The sequence below is a fragment of the Cottoperca gobio genome, chromosome 16 (genome assembly GCF_900634415.1).
Source record: "Cottoperca gobio chromosome 16, fCotGob3.1, whole genome shotgun sequence".
In the NCBI taxonomy this organism is placed as follows: Eukaryota; Metazoa; Chordata; class Actinopteri; order Perciformes; family Bovichtidae; genus Cottoperca; species Cottoperca gobio.
Window position 1 is genome coordinate 2,968,890 of NC_041370.1, and position 19,768 is coordinate 2,988,657.

Genomic DNA, 19,768 nt, shown 5'->3' on the forward strand with positions numbered 1-19,768 from the left:
ACCCTGCTCCAACTAGTTTTTTTAAATAAATGTCAGGAAGTTGAAGGAACTTGCTGTTTTTTTCCACGAAAAAACATATTTCTGTTTTGACTCACGTGCCCACGTAATGTGCTGTGTCATCCGTCGCACATGTGTCAGACTCAGAATCAGCGCTTCTGTCCAAACAACTCCTGGATTGTGCAACACAGGGCAAGTTGACATTGGAACACCACAGAAGAAAAAGCATAAATGCACCACATGGTGCCAACATAGTGAGGAAAGTACCTCCCTCTCTCTTTACCAGAAAACACTGGGTTTGTTTAGTTGTAGGTACAGGACAGTTTAACTGAGCACATTTGTTTCAGCAGTGTTGAGAGCGGGGTGTCTCGATAAATCATCCAGCAGGGACTCATTGAATTTCAAGGAGAAAAATTGGTGCTTGGGAGAGGAGATACCGAAGCCTTTAGGGAGCAGAGGAGGTGCAGTGCAGGGAGACAAAGTGAGACGGGGTTAACAAAGGGAGCCATGGAGGAGAGAGAGCACTACAGCAACCTGCAGGAGTTCACCGAGGATTACACACCTGGAGGGGTCAGGCTCAATCTTCAACACGACGACGGTATACTAACATTACTGTGATATTGAGAGATGTCATGTGTGTAAGAGCCAGAGGTGAAACATATCTACAGATAAGTAGAATTACTTAAACACTGGAGACCTACTCAGAGACTGTTATTCTATATAATGCGAGGGAAATGTTGTACTTTATTGCAACATGTAGTGAAACAAGTGTTCAGATTCTTTACTTGTCTTGCATGCAGCATTTTATTTAAGTAGGGGAGACCGGGGCAGGTTGGCCCACAGCTGTATTCTGGCTCTTTGAATGTCACAGAAACAAAAGTGGATCAAAATATTTGCGTTCTTCTACAAAGTTAACGCGTCTGGAAGTCTCAAACATTTCAGTTTTATAGTATGAACAGTAAGAAAGTGGTGCGAGGACTAAACGTGTTATACAACTGTGTGAGATAGAGTTATTAGAAATGTGTTACTTCTAGTTAATACACATAGGAGCTGCGTTTATATTTGAAAGTCAGCCATTAAAGGGGCTGTTAATGTATACTTTGAATATTTTAAAGATTAATAACACATTTTATATTATTAAGTAATTGTAATTATTCTAAAAGTCAATTGGACATTCCTACTTGCAGACGTGCAGATATTCTATTAAATGTTTCTTGTTTGAATTAAATGTTCAGATTGTTTCTATTTGTGCTAAATCACCGGATTAAAAAAATTAATTGTGTTCATTAAAACATAATAACATAACATAATTAGAATATTCTAAGATAAATGATGCCAGAGAAATATGGCAGACAGTGAGAAGTGTGCCAACCTACCCCGGTGTGTGTGTGTGTGTGTGTGTGTGTGTGTGTGTGTGTGTGTGTGTGTGTGTGTGTGTGAATAAACCCACTTGACCTGACTTCCCAGTGCTTTCTTTTGGGGATAGTAAATGTCATGAAGCTAAATTCTGGTCAAATGGTTTTTGCTCCACAATCTCTTTTTTCCTCAAAAGCTGCACCAGAGGATTAAAAATGGTGAATTGACTGCCGGCATGCCGCCGACTGTTTTGTGTCTTATCAGGCTCCCCGGGATGGAAGCGGGGCGTTGAGTGTGTGAAGAGTCGCTCTACTCTCCTGATGCGCATTGGCTTCTTGGCCTCCATTTGCACCAACATTGCGCTCAGTGTGCTCCGTGAGTATAAACAACCTCTCCGCAGTGTGTATATCTGCCCGTCTGTCTCTCCGTCTCAGAGTCTCACTCCCCATGATTATTCTCTCTTTATTTCAGCTCAGTGTGCTTTTGGACACCTATAATTGGCAATAAAAAAGATAAAGCGCTCTCTCCAGTCCAGTGAGGGTCATGTAATAGAAAAAGCACAAAAGTCCATAATTGTGAAATATTTCCCCCGCGGGGCCAACGGGCTCTGGCAGCTCCGCCTGGTAATGTGCTTGTGAGGACACTCGCTCATTTAAAACAAACACCACTGGGGATGTACGTGTTTGATCTATTACCACTACCGCACGCACACACACACACACACGCACACACACACACACACACACACACACACACCACACGCACACACACACACAATTGTAGTATCTGAACATGATGATCTGCAACAAGAGGAGTAAATAGAAACATCTAACTCTTTCTATGACTCTGGATTTTTTAATACATTGTAGGAATCTTGACAGAGAAAGAAATATTGAATTCTACTTTATGAATAAGGCATAGACGTCCACATTATGTACTCTATCATGATGAATTGGCCAATATTACCTGACTCATATTGTGAGTCAGGTAAGCCGGCATTATCCATGTTTTCACTTTGCTTAGGGAGACGCTGTATTTGCTCTGTCATGGCACATTAACTACGCAGTAAATCACATTTTCCATATAAAAAAAATACATTTTAACATCTTATTACTCAAATATCTGTAAGAACAATTTTCCGTATCATCGGGGTTTTCTGTGGTATCTCTGTGTTAACCACATTTAACCTGCACCTGGGTTGTTAGATCTGCAGGAAATGATAATGATGCCATTAGTTTTAACAAGAATACCTTCTTAAATTCTTATAATACACGCTGACTCACTAACCACAACACAAGTCTACAGCTTACAGTAAGAACACTGGCAATAAGTGACGCTACTATATTATATCAAGCAGGAAATGTGTAAGATATTATCCTTTAAGGAAAGCCACACAGATATATATCTATTATCTTATGATTTAAATTACATCCATTACTCTTCTTGGAAAGCATCACAGAAACACTGTTTTAATAGGCAAAAGGGAAAGTGGCAACATAAACAGAGGAAGAATATCTGTATGAACGCAGAGGAAGTTAATATTCTAAATAACATTTTGTTTTCAGCCGCAAGAGAGCTCATTCAAACTCAATTATTCTCGTAACAGCAGCAATAACATCAGATATTCACAGAGGGAGGAGATGATGGGCCGGACGGAGACAGGATGGACTGGCGTGAACCTTTGTGCAGATATTCATGTTCCCGGGCAGATGTATGTGATGCCCTGACTTTTACAGAGCGCCATCATGAGGTGGAAGAATTGTCTTGAAATATGTTCCAGATGTTCATGTTCAGGATGAATTTTAGATCTTTGATGATCCTCTAACTTTGTATCTACCGCCATCATCAGGTCTGTGTTCCTTCCTTCCTTCCTCAGTGATTACCAGGTCGGTGCCAGGCGCCCCCCTGGACTCCTCCTCTCTGGGTTTTAAACTGACCTCGGTGCAGAGACGTTACCTTGATCTGTGTGACGACTACAGCGCCCTGGGGCAGAGCTGTTTAAAGACAGGTGGCAGGATGTACATGATCTTCATTTCCTGCTCTCTTTGATTTCCTGTTAAGCCTCATCCTTTATTTATTATTATTTTTTGTTCATGCCCTCGCTGCCTCGTTAACAGTTAAGCAGTGCAGGGAGTGTCCTGAAGGATGGCTTCATGTCGGGGATCAGTGTTACTACTTCAGCCGCAACAAGCTGGACTGGCTGAAGAGCAGAGAGAGCTGTGCAGAGATGGGCAGCCATCTTACCATACTGCACACCATGGAACAGCATGTGAGTGTGTGTGTGTGTGTGTGCGTGTGTGTGTGTGTGTGTGTGTGTGTGTGTGTGTGTGTGTGTGTGTGTGTGTGGAGGCAGGGCTGAACGGAACACAACTCATTGCATCAGCAAACTAGACAGAAATAAACGCTTTGTCTGAGGAGCCCTGCTGACCGGCACAGGTGCTCCTCATTTCCCCTAATTGGATCGGTTACTGCCCGTGTGTGTGTGTGTGTGTGTGTGTGTGTGTGTGTGTGTGTGTGTGGCAAGGTCACTTTCTCTGCTTTTTACTTTTGCCAAGGTATAGTTTATTATTACAAGTGAAGGACTGAATAGACTTTTTTCACTGCAGAGATGTTGACAATGGCTCCGTTTTATTCCACGTATCCCAGTGAACCTTGACAAGGAGCATGAACACTACCAGGACCCTGACGCCATCATTCATTCATCACACACCTGTGCATACAAATATGTACATAACCACAAACACAAAAGTCTCAGTAATCTGTTAATAGTCTGTAATCTCATGTCAGAACAGAACCTCTACTCCCCTTGTAGCTTTTTACATCCTGTTCGGGGCGGGATGAACTAAACCTGATGCACATGACTTATATTGCTGCCTTGTTGATATATTGTATTATTTAATGAGATTTGTGGTTTCTATTGTTGTGATCTGTTATCTGTTGCATGTTGCTATTCGATCCTGTCTTGACTCGGTCTCACTTGTAAAATATGTTTAAATCTCAATGTGACTTCCTGGTTAAATAAAGGTTCTGTATATATATTTTGTATACATTGAGAGAAGTGGCACAATGCAACAGCAGACATGTCGTAGTAGGGAACAGTCGTAGTACAGATGTAGATAATATCCTTTATTACATGTGATGTTGCTGTAGCTGCTTCAGGGTCCGGGTGTTGTGCGTGTTGACTCACTGTCACGCTGTGATGACTTACAAGGACACTTGAAAAGAGTCATTCAATTCAAAATGCTTTATTGTCCGTGAGGAATTTTGTTTTTGCAGTGGAGAATTAGGACCAGATGTTTTATTCACTGTAAGAACCAACGAAAATGACACAATAATAATAAAGTTTTGAGAGTTTGAATTTGAGTTTTAGACCCGATTTAGACTTTTTATCTTAGGGTTCATATTGAAGGTTTTTAAAACATGCTTGTGTTTGTTTAACTTCAGGACGCTCTGGAGAAAGAAGCCAAGAACATCGGTGGCTTCGATTACCACTTCTGGATCGGCCTGTCGGACATCGAGAAGGAAGGAGACTGGAGATGGGTGGACAACACAACTTTAAAGCAGAGGTACCATCTTATTGTAATACTTCGTTCATTCAATCATTTAAGTTTCTTATGAAAGCTGCATTCATTTATACATTGATAGTGAATAAACAGGAAAACAGCAACATATAAATATATATATATATGATAATGTGATATAGATACGGAATTAAAAAATATAAATAAAGCAACATTTACAGCATCAAAATTAACCTAACATTTATTTTTAGAACAAACACAAACAATTGAATCAAAACCTCAGATAAATCAGAGTTCTAAATTAAAAAAAGCGTCTTCAATGAATCAAAGGTTTGAGCGGAGTGAGCCTGTTTTCCCACATCTGTCAGAAATGCTCACGGTTGTTATTTATAGCTTACCTTATCTATCCCTGTTTCCTCTCCTCTCCCTCTGTCACAGATACTGGGATCAGTGGAGCTCAGAGCCAAATAACCACCAGTCAGGTGGGGAACATGGAGAGGACTGTGCCACCTTAGACAGCCACGCAAAGACATGGTTTGATGTTCCTTGTGATCACATTTATAAACGGATCTGCCAGATGGATGTGATTCGGCTCGACTGAATCCCCAAAATGAAAATACTGCAGAACTGGGAAGTCTGGAAACTACACAGGAAAAGAAACGTAATAGCTCCATGTTTGGGATTACAGAAAATAAAATTAAAATGTTTTTTTTTGTAATATACAATGTATAAACAGGAGATGATGCTTTTATATTGAAAATCTGTACATTGTGTTGAGATACAACTTAACGGAGGGAATTGTACCACTGCACACTTGTTCAAGGGAAAGTATTACATTAAAAAATACATTATTGCACTGGTAAATATTTATAATAAAATTGGACTGTGATTGACGAATATATCAGATAGCACTTTGATCAGATAACAATAACACTGGAGTGTGTCCTTTTACAATTAATTAGCCCAGTAGTCCCGTTTGCACAAAGACTAAATATAGTATAGAAAATGGCTGTACCTCAGAAACTACAGGGAGCACAATGCAAGATATTTGGTATCTATGAACTCATAACAAGTTGAATATCAAAATATATGTACACATATGCATTTAATAAACACAAATCCTGATTTTGACTATCAATAAAAGTGTGGTTTTATGTAATCTAAACATTTCAAAGTTTTTACTGTTTATATTTGCTCAAAGTGTGTCCGTGCCAGATTTCAAGACTTTAGACCAATCAGAACAAATGTTGTGGCTGTTTTCGTTATCATAGGCCTACTTAACACAGGCACAGATGGGTTCATCTGAAGGATTAAAGAGTATTTAACTAGAAATTACAACATTTAGAGACAAGATTGAAGAAAAATGCTCTCTCTTTAATCGTTTTGTGACCCTCTCAGATTAATCTTTTGAATCTGATCTCAAATTTGTGAACCACATATTGATCTGGACTGTTCCAGGTGGTTGAAATCGGATCACCGCGAGATGGCACTGTCCTCTCTGATCCACTGATACAGATGCTGATTGACAGCTACACTTATCCCGCCTACTCCGCTTTACCGTCCAATCAACGCTTACGTTGCTTTGTTGTCGTACGTGAGCTGACAGCGGAACTGAACGATCGAGAGGAGAGGCTACCTGCTAGATACCAACACAACAAGGTAAATTTGAATACACACAGCCTTATTTTGACACTTTCGCGGATGAATTTACGTGTGTATTTTATTTTCCGATTTTTTACGTAGTATAGCGGTGTGATTTGAATCACTAGAACTGCTTAAAATGAACTGAGGCCTAACGTCAACGGATACGTGAAGCCTTGCCGTTGGTTAGCCGTTAGCAACCGAGCTAGCATGACACATTTAGCTCGAATAATAGATAACACACATTTTATAGAGAACTCTTACTGTAAAAACAAAGTCGAACCTCAAACGAAATATATGTTTTTTACGTTGAGCACTTCATCTATCATTTGCATTAATGTGTAGTGACAGATAAGATGATTTAGCGGTGCAGCTAACGTTAGCGTTAATATAGAGGCAGTGAGGGAGTTTGGCTGAGCAAGCCTGTCTTTAAATACTTATATTACTTTATTCATTGATCACCACCTCACAGCCAATTCAAGTTTTGATCATTTTAATATTTAGGTGAGCTCTTGAAACAGTAAAGATTTGCTACTAAAACAAGTCTCTGTCTATTCCTGTTTGGGACTTTAATTATTATACTTTAATAAACAAAGGCCATTCACAAAAACACATTAATCTTAAAATGACCCAGATGTAGTTATTAACGTAAGATAATTTCCACCTGCACTCCCTGTGCACATACACACAGAACAATCACCAGACACTTAAAAACTTTCATTTACATCCAACATCATTACATAGTCTCACACCAACAATTAAATCAACAAGCACGATTCATCCAGTACAACTATAAAATTACAATTCATTACAATTAAAAGACTGAATCTCAGTCAAATTAATGTCAACATGACTGGTAGCTCAATATCAATTTATTCGCATCTTGGGAAAAAGAATAAAAGTCTATGTAACTTTTAAGCTCTGCTGGAAGCGTATTCCAAAGCTTGATGGCCGTAAATGAAAGTGATGCTGTGATCGACATTAAGGTAGTATCACAGTCACACTGTAAAGGTGGTGCTGGAGTAGTTAACTTCATCACACAGTCACACTGTAAAGGTGGTGCTGGAGTAGTTAACTTCATCACACAGTCACACTGTAAAGGTGGTGCTGGAGTAGTTAACTTCATCACACAGTCACACTGTAAAGGTGGTGCTGGAGTAGTTAACTTCATCACACAGTCACACTGTAAAGGTGGTGCTGGAGTAGTTAACTTCATCACACAGTCACACTGTAAAGGTGGTGCTGGAGTAGTTAACTTCATCACACAGTCACACTGTAAAGGTGGTGCTGGAGTAGTTAACTTCATCACACAGTCACACTGTAAAGGTGGTGCTGGAGTAGTTAACTTCATCACACAGTCACACTGTAAAGGTGGTGCTGGAGTAGTTAACTTCATCACATTTGCAGTCACAACTATTATAAAGTAGAAATGTTGTTGACTCCCTTTTGTGAGCAACATAAATATTTCAGTCAGGCAAGAAGAGAGTCTGCTTATGTTGTGTATGTTATTGTTTAATATCCATTAAGTCAGTGCTGAAATGATTAGTGGATTATTGAACAGTCGATCAACATAGAAGTTGTTGCTGATCAATTTATAGTTTATAGACCTCTTGGACATGTTGATGGCATTTCACTTTTCTAACTAATATCTGCCCATACCTTTTGCTCCTGCTCGTATATATTTTTAACTTTGTAATCTTTAAAGTGCTTTCACTTGACTGGGACATTGCAATAATCTTATCACCTACGCCCACATGCAGTTAACCCCTTAATATACAGTTTTCATCCCTGAAGTAGCTTCAAGGTTCCACAGTATCTTATACAGTATATTCTCTGGGCAGCTGTGGCTCAGGAGGTTGCCCACCAATCAGAAAGTCGGTCGATCCCCAGCCCCTAATGTCAACATGTTGAAGTGTCCTTGGGCAAGATACTGAACCCCAAATTGCATAGGTGTGTGAGTGAATGTAAATCTCTCCTTATGAGTAGGTGGCAACTTGTATGGCAGCCTCTGCCACCAGTGTATGAGTGTTTTACGGCTACATTATTGTTGTGCATCGTTTTGTACTTCTTTCTCTAAAGTTCAGTTTGAGATATTTGGTATTTTCTGAAAGTTCAAGATCCTCATTAGAATTTTAACAATGTTTTTTGGGTGTAAACAAACTTTGGCTGTACAGCACGAGTTTCTTTTATGATTCATCTACAGCAGAGTCCAGGCTGGTGGTTGTTAAAGGGTTAAATCAGGGGTTCCCCTCTTGGTTTTATGTAGAGAATTAGTTAAAATTCTAGGATCTGATCATATTAAGTTGACTTCAGAACATATCCGCCCACAAATCCGTTGAGACACTGCTAAATTCGGCATTACAAACATTTCACCAAGTTGCACTTCATTTCATTAAAATCTCAAGTGGTTTGCTGTTCTCTTCAGAGCCATTAAAGATCTGTTTTGGTTGAAGAGGATTATGGGAAAGATAGATGAACCACTTGTTATTAGAGCTGAGAGTCGACTGAAGTGAGTGTACAACAGTGGAAGCTCACCGCTACCAAATCCCATTTCTAATTGTTTTATGCTTTTATGCTTTTTTAATTATTATTTTATGAAATGTTCCATTCTCTAACTCCATTTTGATTCTATGTTTCCTTGCAACAGTACAAACAGAAGGTACAAGAGTTGACATAATACACAATTAAACATCTGTCATAATAAAATGCTAAAATTAATTGAGAACAGGCGAATGCAGCAACAATGTTGTCATTATCTAAGGTCATTACTGCATGACAATTTATCACAATGAGTAAGTGCTCTGGGATCCTTGGATCTATTCTTACTTACTTTTCAATATTATTTTGTATTCTATTCTATTTCTTTATGTTTTTATTTTGATATCTCCGTAGTTACAAGGTGCTGTGGACCTGAGCATCCTGCACATTGAGCAGGTCCACTTGCTTGTTTGACTGGTATGCAGCCAGATCTGCTCTCCTTTTAATTTCAATAGAATTACACAGGTGGATCCGATCCAGCTTCATTTGACTTTTAAAAATTCCTGAAATGAAAAGCTGTGCTGTTTCTGAAATGGTGTAGGTTAATCTGTTTGGCTGCAACACAAGCCCGCTCGTCTGTTCAGCTTCAGCCTGAGACGATGCTCTTTACACCTCACAAGATGCACGTGTGCGTCTAAATGTATCAGATTGAGGATGATGCGAAACATCAGCATCAGCACTAACTGCAACGAGTACGAGGCAGTCAGACTAGTCTTAGCTCAGCAGTTGGTATCCAGACTCTCTGTTGCATTAATTTTAGGGAATGGCCTCAGGTAATAAAACCAGTCTGATGCAACTGCAATAGTTGTATCATGTAAAACTGAACTTCCTTTGTGTCCCGAGATGTGTCCGCTGGGATTAAAATGCCTTAAAATACCCCCATCAAAGTCCACGGACAGCTGCTCACACTGGGAAATTTGACAGCAAGGCACTTTTGAATTGGAAGGAAGGAACACACGAGTAGAATCAGACTGACATCCTGTCCAACGCCTTTTTAATATTTGCACCATTTTAACTATAAAGCTTGTGGATTACAAAAGCAGAGTCCGGCCAAAGTACAGAATGAGGGAATGGTCCTGTTTTTGTTGTTTTCTTTCTTCCGGGATTGGCTGTCTGCTCGAGTCACAGGCAGATTCCTGGTACTACTTAGGAAATTATTCTGGTGTTGCCCTCAGCCCAAAGTGCATTTGCATCGTGTCTCTATGCAGGGAATGGGTTGATGAATATACATGCCCTGCTTCGCATTCATTACACTTGTTGCCCGCATAGGTGCTGCCGAGTGCAGCTAGTCCTGCACTATCTGAGTAGCTCTCCAGGTGATTTAGAGGGTCAAGTGTTTCAGTCGAGAGCACTTGACTGTTAGATGTTAAAGAACAAGGGTGTATTGTTCGTTCAATTCTATATCCCTTCAACAGTCAACAAATGACTGGACTATGTTTGAAGGGGCTGAAAAGACTCTACATCGCGTGGAGCCCTAGTGTTCACGGATAATGCTTTGTGATTGTTCAGTAATTATGGAAGATTGTAACAAGGTGTCCCTAGATAATACTTCACAGATGGCAGGGCCAAGGTGGTAATAGAGATGTTATTTCTTTCATTTTTATCTACTTCCTACACAACTCTGCTGCTCTTATGTGTCTCTCTGTAGTACTTTGGTGTAACCTGCTAACTTCTTTGTCTCCTGTGTCCGCTGGCATCAGATGGAGGTGGAGCAGCTCCTGTCTCTGTCAGGCCCAGCACTGGCCCAGGCTGTCAGCTCTCTGCTGGAGACCCCAGGCCTCTACGTCTTCTCTGACATCTTGGAGCTGCCTAATGTCAGAGAGGTAAACATGCTCTCTCACACTTCATCTTCCTCACCCTTTGTGTTGTTTGGGACCTTTTCAGAGCTGTCTTGAATTAAAAAAAAAAAAATCCATCTTAATCACAACTAGACAGTTAATCTCACAGGTGTTAATGTGTCCAAGTCACACGGGGAATCTAATCACTAACCACATCAAGAGGGTTCTGTGATGCATGTGACCACATTGTTAGTGCAGCCTCAACACCAGTGTTTTGTCTAACTGCATTGGAATACCTTTATCATCTATGCGTGTACACATTTGTGCACTAATGACATCATCAAAGTCACAACTCTCCTCCCAATTAACACATCTATATATAGAGTAGAGCGTGATTACTAAAGGACCGCACCAAGTGTGTGTGTGGATAAAATGGAAAACAAAGCGGCGGTGCTAAGAATGCGTACGGACGACATCGCTTCAACACAAAGCTTTCCCTCTCCCTCTCCCTCTCTCTTTCCCTCTCCCTCTCCCTCCTCTCCCTCTCCCTCTCTCTTTCCCTCTCCCTCTCCCTCTCCCTCTCCCTCTCCCTCTCCCTCTCCCTCTCGCTGTCCCTCTCCCTCTCCATTTCCCTCTCCCTCTCGCTGTCCCTCTCCCTTTCCCTCTCCCTTTCCCTCTCCTCTCCCTCTCCCTCTCCCTCCTCCCTCTCTCTTTCCCTCTCCCTCTCCCTCCCTCTCCCTCTCCCTCTCTCTTTCCCTCTCCCTCTCCCTCCCTCTCCCTCTCCCTCTCTCTTTCCCTCTCCCTCTCCCTCCCTCTCTCCCTCTCGCTGTCCCTCTCCCTCTCCCTTTCCCTCTCCCTCTCCCTCTCCCTCTCCTTTCCCTCTTCCTCTCCCTCTCTCTTCCCTCTCCCTCTCCCTTCCTCTCCCTCTCCTTTCCCTCTCCCTCTCCCTCTCCCTCTCCCTCTCCTCTCCTCTCCTTTCCCTCTCCCTCTCTCTCTCTCCCTCTCGCTGTCCCTCTCCCTCTCGCTGTCCCTGTCCCTCTCCCTCTCCCTCTCCCTGTCCCTCTCCCTCTCCCTGTCCCTCTCCCTCTCCCTCTCCCTCTCCCTCTCCCTCTCCCTGTCCCTCTCCCTCTCCCTTTCCCTCTCCCTCTCCCTCTCCCTCTCCCTCTCCCTCTCGCTGTCCCTCTCCCTCTCTCTCTCTCTCCCTCTCGCTGTCCCTCTCCCTCTCGCTGTCCCTCTCCCTCTCCCTCTCCCTCTCCCTGTCCCTCTCCCTCTCCCTGTCCCTCTCCCTCTCCCTGTCCCTCTCCCTGTCCCTCTCCCTCTCCCTCTCGCTCGCTGTGAGTGGTTTTCTGCTTCAATATGTGTATTTCTTGACCTTTAATGTGTCACAGCAGGTCCTGCCAGTTATTTATTTAATGCAATAACATAGTCAGAGCTTTAAAGTTTGAAATATCCCGCATTCATTTTCACGACTCGTTCTTTCTCTGATATTTATTTGTACTGATATTATTGGCTGTTTTATAATATTTCCTAAAATACAGTATTTGGGGATGAATAAATGTTTACATGTCTTTTCAAACAACAGCAGACATCCTTTTCTTTTGCTCTTCAAACTTGACAAATCAGGGTGACATTTATAGAGTATCTATATCTATATATCTATATCTATATAGATATATATCTATCTATCTATATCTATATAGATATATATCTATCTATCTATCGATCTATCGATCGATATACATATAGATAGATATAGATATATATACATATATATACCGGTAGATATATATACATATAGATATATACATATATATAGATATATATAGATATATATACATATAGATAGATATATATATACATATAGATAGATACATATAGATATATATACATATAGATAGATATAGATATATATACATATATATACCGGGTAGATATATATACATATAGATATATATACAATATATATAGATATATATATACATATAGATAGATACATATAGATATAGATTATATACATATATAAGATATATATACATATAGATAGATATAGATATATATACATATATATACCGGTAGATATATATACATATAGATATATATACATATATATAGATATATATATACATATAGATAGATACATATAGATATAGATATATATACATATATATAGATATATATACATATATATAGATATATATAGATATATATAGATATATATACATATATGGTAATTTTAGCTAAAGTTAGTTAATACTCCCCTGCTGTTTACTGTAACAGGTGAAGCAGTTTGACAGAATTACAGTCGAAAGTTCTTGCAAATGGTTTTCAGTCAGCCATAAAGAAACAAAATGGAAGTTGTTCCTCTGTAGAATACTGAACAGGGAACTAACGTCTGATAAGGATCACTGGAGATGGATGCGAGTGTGAAAGTAACCCTCCTCAGATTCTAAGTGTGTCTGTATGTAAGTCGTCGGGTCTTCATGTGGTCCGTCTCACTGACTCACTGACTCTCTAAGCACGACCTCCTCAGTGCAAAGATACATTGCAGTTGCACAGTTTCTCTGTAGAGTCTCATTACTTCTGGGTTCTGCCACTTCATATCTTTGTTTCCCCTCATCTTCCCTGCACACCACAGATGGAGAATGGCCCTCATGCACCGATGTACCAGCTCCTCAACCTGTTTGCCTATGGAACCTACTGTGACTACAAAGGTATTGCAGTAGCAGCACAGTGTAAATAAGTAATAGGGCATCCCTGCAACTCTCTTTTACTCTGAGCTGTAGTTCTTTTACCTTGACACACGCTTTAAACACCCTCACCTCAGCCGCTGCAGGTTATTCACGGACAGTTCCAGCAGTGCTTTTATCTGTTTTAACTCTTTATTAAGCGCTGTGATTGTCTGTGTCGCAGCAGCGCTGGCACAATTAGACAATAAACTAATCTTTTGTGACTTAATTTTCCGTCTGTGTAATTTGTGTGGAAGCTTCAACAAGAAGTGGAATTTTAATTATGTCTAATTTTATGCTGAACATCAACCAATAGCCTGAAAAAAGAATGTAGCCTACTTTATTGTTCCCTTCCCTTTTGGAGTCACGCCGACAGGGAGCACATTTAGTTTCACAGAGCTGTGTGGTGGAGCCCTTAGAGGAGCTGTCAGAGCTGCCGTCTCGGGGGGTGTGAGTCTTGTCACCAGGGGAGCGTGGCAGCAGGAGAGAAAGTCGCTGGAGACCGACTTCCTCTCGACTCTATTCTCCTCCTGTTAAAGAGCTCCACACTCACCTGCGTGTCCCAGTATAACATTACACTTCAAAGTAATAAGCAGAGGCTCGGTTCTGTGACTGTTTGACCCTCAGCAAAGTGATACTTACACGCTGCTCTGGTACATCTTCCTCATCGTGTCTCGTGTTCATTCTGCTGCTGCAGAGAGAGCGGCTTCTCTTCCAGAGTTGACCCCCGCACAGAGGAACAAACTCCGCCATCTGTCCATCATCAGCCTGGCGTCCAACCTCAAGGTACTGCTTCGCTCCTTCCTCTGCAAAGTGCAGATGAACTGTGTGATGTTGCTTGTGTCTCCAAAACAGAAAATGAATATGTCTGGAGCCACCATATTGCTGTAAGCTTCATAAAGCAAGATATTAATGATGTGCTAACAATTCTGCTTTTAAATATTCCACAGTTCATCTGAGGTCTGCTGTGAGTTTAAGCTTGTGGCTGTTTTTTTAAATGTAATTAAAATAACAGAAACAATGAAGCGTTGCAGAGTCACCCGTACGCTCTGCTCAGGTCTTCAGCTCTTCTTCTTACAGCTCCCTCGTCCCTTCATGGGCTTGATAAAGTATTTAATGTTCTTTTATTAACCTCTCATTCGCACCTTCCAAGCGTACTGCACATGTCTGTGTGCCCTTTTCTTCGTCTGCTCCTGATAAATAATTGATTCATTATTATCACCAGCTCTGTCCGGCTTTCTTTCCTTTTCTTTTTTTTTAAACTTAATCTCACTTTCTACTGCCACTGCTCCCTTCACTCCTGCCCCTGTTTTTCTCCTTAATATGTCACTGCTTTCCCGTCATGGAGGATTGAACTCTCTAATTGCCCGGTGGAGGATTGTTAAATTCAAAACTAGACTTTCACTTTCCTCTGGCAGTGACATTTAGACAAATAGGCAATTTCACTGACACATTTTCTCTCAAACCTTTAAAGTGGAATCAAGTTATCTCCCTATGTAAAGTCCCTTCATGTCTTTCGTTCCCCTCAGTGCTTGCCGTACTCACTGCTCCTGGACCAGCTGGAGCTGAAGAATGTGCGGGAGCTGGAGGACCTGCTGATCGACGCCGTGTACTGTGACATCATTCAGGGCAAGCTGGACCAGCGGAACCAGCAGGTGGAGGTAGACTGCAGCGTGGGTCGTGACCTCGGCCCCAACGAGCTCCCAAACATAGTCAACACGTTGCAGGAGTGGTCAGTATCACCTCTGTGTCTGCACACGCTTCAGATCAGAGTCCTGCACGGGCCACGTTTAATCATCTCCAAGTCAAATCCTTTAAAGTGCTTCAGTCTGGAATCCTAAAGGTGTTCGCTGGCCGCGCTCACTAACGGTGTCTGATGGTTACGGCGGTGCCGAGTGTCGTTCCTTTGTAAACATTGAGGTTTTTGAGTGAAGCTTGGAACGTCCGTCGTTAAAAAAGGAATGATTTTGTGTTGTTGTGGTTATAAATGTAATTAATGCTGCTGGTTCACTGTCACTGATGTCAGCGAGGCTTTCACAACATACAGATCAAGCTGATCCTGCTGATGATGTTAGTTTAAAACCATTTCCACTCGTGAATTTATAGATTTTTTAAATGTACTCTTGTGTGGGGTACCGACCCGGTGCAGGACTCTGCTTTAGACTGTCTGTCTCAACCATCGTTCTTTCTAACTCATTCAGCGTTCTTCCTCCTCCCCTCTTTCTCTAGCTCTAGGAGCATATCCTCCCTCTCCTCCCCCCTCCTCCTTCCCCTTAAGCCTCCCAATGAGAGGCGAGAGGAAAGCGAAAAGGAGTCTCCCTCCTCTCTCCGAAGAGGAAAAGAACAGAAGCGAAAGGAAAGAGTAAGAGCGAGAAAGTCCCTCCTCTCTCTCCTCTCTCTCCCTGCTCCTCCCCCTCTCTCTCCCTACATCTATATCCTCTCTTCCTCCTCTCCGCTCGCTCTCTCTCTCTCCCTTCTCCTCCGTCTCCCTAGGGGAGAAAAGAGTCTCTCCCTCCCCCTCCTCCTCCTCTCTCTCCCTCTCTCCCTCCTCTCTCCCTTCTCCCCTCTCTCCCCTCTCTCTCTCCTTCCCCCCGCCTCCCGCTCCCTCTCTCTCTCCTCCTCATCTCTCTCCTCCTCCTCTCTCTCTCTCCCTCCTCTCTCTCTCTCTCTCTCTCTCTCCCTCTCTCCTCCTCTCTCTCTCCTCTCTCCTCTCTCTCCTCTCCTCTCTCTCTCTCTCCCTCTCCCTCTCTCCTCCTCTCTCTCTCTCTCCTCCTCTCTCTCCCTCTCTCCTCTCTCTCTCTCTCTCCTCTCTCTCTCTCCTCCTCCTCTTCTCTCTCTCTCTCATCCTCTCTCTCCTCTCCTCCCTCTCTCTCTCTCTCTCCTTCCCTCTCTCCTCTCTCTCCTCTCTCCTCTCTCCTCTCTCCCTCTCTCCTCTCTCTCCCTCCTCTCTCCTCCCTCCTCTCTCTCCCTCCCTCCTCTCTCAGGTGCACAGGCTGTGAGGCGGTGCTCTGTGGTATTGAGGAGCAGGTCTCGAGGGCAAACCAATACAGAGAGAGCCAGTTAAAGGTCAAAGTCCAAGTGGAAACAGAGGTTAGTTCCTCTTCTCTTCAGCCTCCAGCTCTTTCACTCTTTCCCCCCAGAAAATCCAATAAATGTGAATGTTCCTTCTTCAGCGTCTCAGCATTAGTGTTTATGCTTCCAGCTACTTGTGGTCTTTTAGTTTCCTCCTGATTGCATATTTGCTTCTTTACGACTTGTTTGAGGGTAAACTCGTGTTCATACGTCTAACAATAAAGTATAAGCACGCTGCTGAATGAGTTTACCCTCAAACCTGCCTGTTGACGGACCGGTGAGCCTGTCCTTTAACTCATCCCTCCTTTCACTTTAATTTTTAATTTTCAATCTGTCTTTCCCCTCAGGTCTCAAACCTACAGAAGACGTTAAAGGCCAGCGCCGCCTCTCCGTCGTCAGGCCCCGCCCCTGCTGGAGCCGCCTCCAATCAGGACGCAGACCAGCCCGCGGAGCCACGGGACCCCGCCTCCTCTCAGGAACCTCGACAACCCGGCAAAAAGAGTTCAAAGGTGAAAGGGTGAGTACTGCATCATCACCTCCTGTGTTGACTGTGGAGGTGCGTGGCTGCACACAGAGGCAGCCAAATAATGTCCGCATGAATGAAGCCCTCTGGACGTTATGGCTTTTTAAACCAGAGTTTGCATATAAATTGCCGTCATATAACATGGCCAAACATTTCAGAACACATAAAGTCTGTTTGGCCATGTGGAATAATTTACTGAAATTGTGTTTCACTCAGAATTGTTGGTGGGCTGTTAAAGCAACAAGACTTTATTTTGTTCCGTGCAAGAAATAACATTTATTCCTGAAGTCACAACATTGAAACAAAAAGGCTGCATGTGGAGGTTCTTTCCATTAAGTTTCTGTTATCGCTGCGTCTCCTTTTGTTCTGCAAAACACTTTGTTACTGTGCTTTGTGAAAGGCGCTTTATAAATACGAATTTACGTAGTTATAAACGGAGCACTAGAAAGACTCTACTTCAAACACCAAATTAAAGCCATTAGTCCAATGTTCTTGTCGAGAGCAGTTTATACAAGACAGAACCGCTATGTTTCTGTTTTCTTTAATAAACGGTAAAAAGCCAGCTGCTAGTGTAGAGTGTGTGTGTGTGTGTTGAGTGTGTCGAGTGTGTGTCTGCATGAAGTAGCTTTATTATCACTTGAACATCAATGTTTTGCAGCAGTATTGTAACTCTGCTGTCAGGGACTCTCTTCCTGTTCTGCCTCCATCCGGCCCAATTAGGGATGGCTAATTTCACATCTGTCCTGGATTGTAAAATGTCACTGGATATACAAATGCCCCACGTGCTCTCCTTCTGAAGGAGCCGTCCCCCCCTCCAGTGATCAGACGAGATGCTTTCCTCGCCTGCTGTTGATGTTGTTGCCGCCGAACAGAAAGCGGTGATTATTTTCTGGTTGTCATATTTTGACGAAGCATAGAGCCCTATAATTTCCACCACTCATCACTTGCACTTCATTCAAATGAAGATCCACTCAATGTTTTTGAAATCCAAATTAATGATAGCTTAACCTCAATCCTCGAATTAAAAACGAGTTTCTTTATAAAGCTATTTAAAGGATGGCACCGATAGTGCCGTGGTTATTATTAGAAACAGAGCTTCTTTGCAAACATTATTTTTCATTTGCAGAAATAGAAAATCCACGGAGATCAATTTCAGTGCCGAAATACTAAAGACTCTCGGGGGGTCGTACAGGAGCTGGGAACCCCTGAAAACACTTGGATTTAAATGCGGTGTTTTCCAGTTTTGAAAAGTGCTTGGATTTTGAATAAACTGCCAGAAATTGTAATTGCCACCCTTCTGTAAAACGCTGTCACAAAACATAATTTTGCTTGTTTATAGCATCGGATTTAATGTGATGGAAGAAGTGAAATAATCAGCACGCTGCACTGTTTGTGTAATTATAACTCTAAATATGTAATTCACCGTAACCGCGAGGTGCTGGAGAAGCTTAACCTTGAAAATGCTTGAATGTGACTTTAAACGCGTCGCAGGAACACTGAAGACTTGTATTAGATATTTCCACACAAAGACACTGTTGCACTGAGGTTGCATCAGTGATTCGTTTAGTCGTGCACGTGGATAGTAAACATGTGATTATACAGCGTTTGAATAAATCCTGAATAATCTTTCCACTCAGGCTGCGTGGCAGCGGGAAGATCTGGTCCAAGTCCAACTGAAGACGAAGGACTGAGGTGTGGAGACGGAGGCACTGATGGACACTCACTGATTATTGGACATGTTGACGGACAAACGGATGTTCACGGGACACCTTCGTCGCACACACTCTTCACAGTAAAACCAGGAAGCTTCATGGGAACTTTTTATTGTCGCCAAATCTCACCGTGACGGATTCAGAAACGCACGGCGGCTGATGGGAAATGACAGGTGTGACATCCACTGTTGCAGTTTCTAATAGCCTAACTGGCGGGCTGTCAGTGTACACACACATCCACACACACACACACACACACACACACACACATCACTTGTAACACAAGAAGACAGTAAGCAGCAGGAGTTAGTTGCCTTTGACCAGAAACAGGATCAGTGTATGAGTGTATCTCTAACAAAAACAAATGTTCTTTTGATTTAGATTAATTCTATGTTGCTTTGTTCTTTTTTTGTTTTTCTCTCCGCTGAGTTGAGACATGTATAAAAATCAGAATATAAATTGTCGGGAAATAAAACGAAGCCCTGTACTTACCCTGACTGTCTCATTAATGTCACTGTCACTTCTTTTATTAAAGGTGCTTCAAAGTGCATCTCTGGAGGGTGCACAGCTAAATGTTAACTCGCAGAAGGGGGCTACCCGTTAGGAGGTCAAGCCATTAATTAGGGCATGTCCCTAAAGAGACTAATGTATTATAGAGCTGAGGCTTCCCCTGTGCGCAACCAGCATGGATACACACACATCCACACACACACACAAACACACACACCGAGCGCATTCATATTTCATATGCGTTTGTTTTGCCCAGAGCTTCTATTTCAATGTCAAAATTGCCTGAAACCCCCCCATGTACCTCCTGCACGCAGTCAAAAATGCCATTATTAAGCCTGCCCCGTCTGTCTCGCACTGTTTCGATTCTGTTTTCTCTAAATTCTCCAGCCGCTCT

At 42.2% G+C, this 19,768-nt stretch overlaps 2 protein-coding genes across 2 annotated transcripts; both read left to right on the forward strand.

Moving 5' to 3' along the window:
• Positions 1–229: 229 nt before the first annotated feature.
• cldc1 (C-type lectin domain containing 1) lies at positions 230–6,012 on the forward strand. Its single transcript, XM_029452089.1, has 6 exons — positions 230–595; positions 1,618–1,728; positions 3,230–3,361; positions 3,471–3,622; positions 4,798–4,919; positions 5,313–6,012. The coding sequence occupies exons 1-6, from the start codon at positions 505–507 to the stop codon at positions 5,473–5,475; spliced, it is 771 nt and encodes a 256-aa protein (XP_029307949.1). The 5' UTR covers positions 230–504; the 3' UTR covers positions 5,476–6,012.
• A 385-nt stretch (positions 6,013–6,397) lies between these two features.
• On the forward strand, positions 6,398–19,356 carry cops7a (COP9 constitutive photomorphogenic homolog subunit 7A). Its single transcript, XM_029452386.1, has 8 exons — positions 6,398–6,533; positions 10,754–10,876; positions 13,467–13,542; positions 14,255–14,343; positions 15,087–15,289; positions 16,542–16,647; positions 16,977–17,146; positions 18,790–19,356. Exons 2-8 carry the CDS (start codon positions 10,754–10,756, stop codon positions 18,827–18,829), a joined length of 807 nt encoding a protein of 268 aa, XP_029308246.1. The 5' UTR covers positions 6,398–6,533; the 3' UTR covers positions 18,830–19,356.
• The last annotated feature ends 412 nt before the right edge of the window (positions 19,357–19,768 follow it).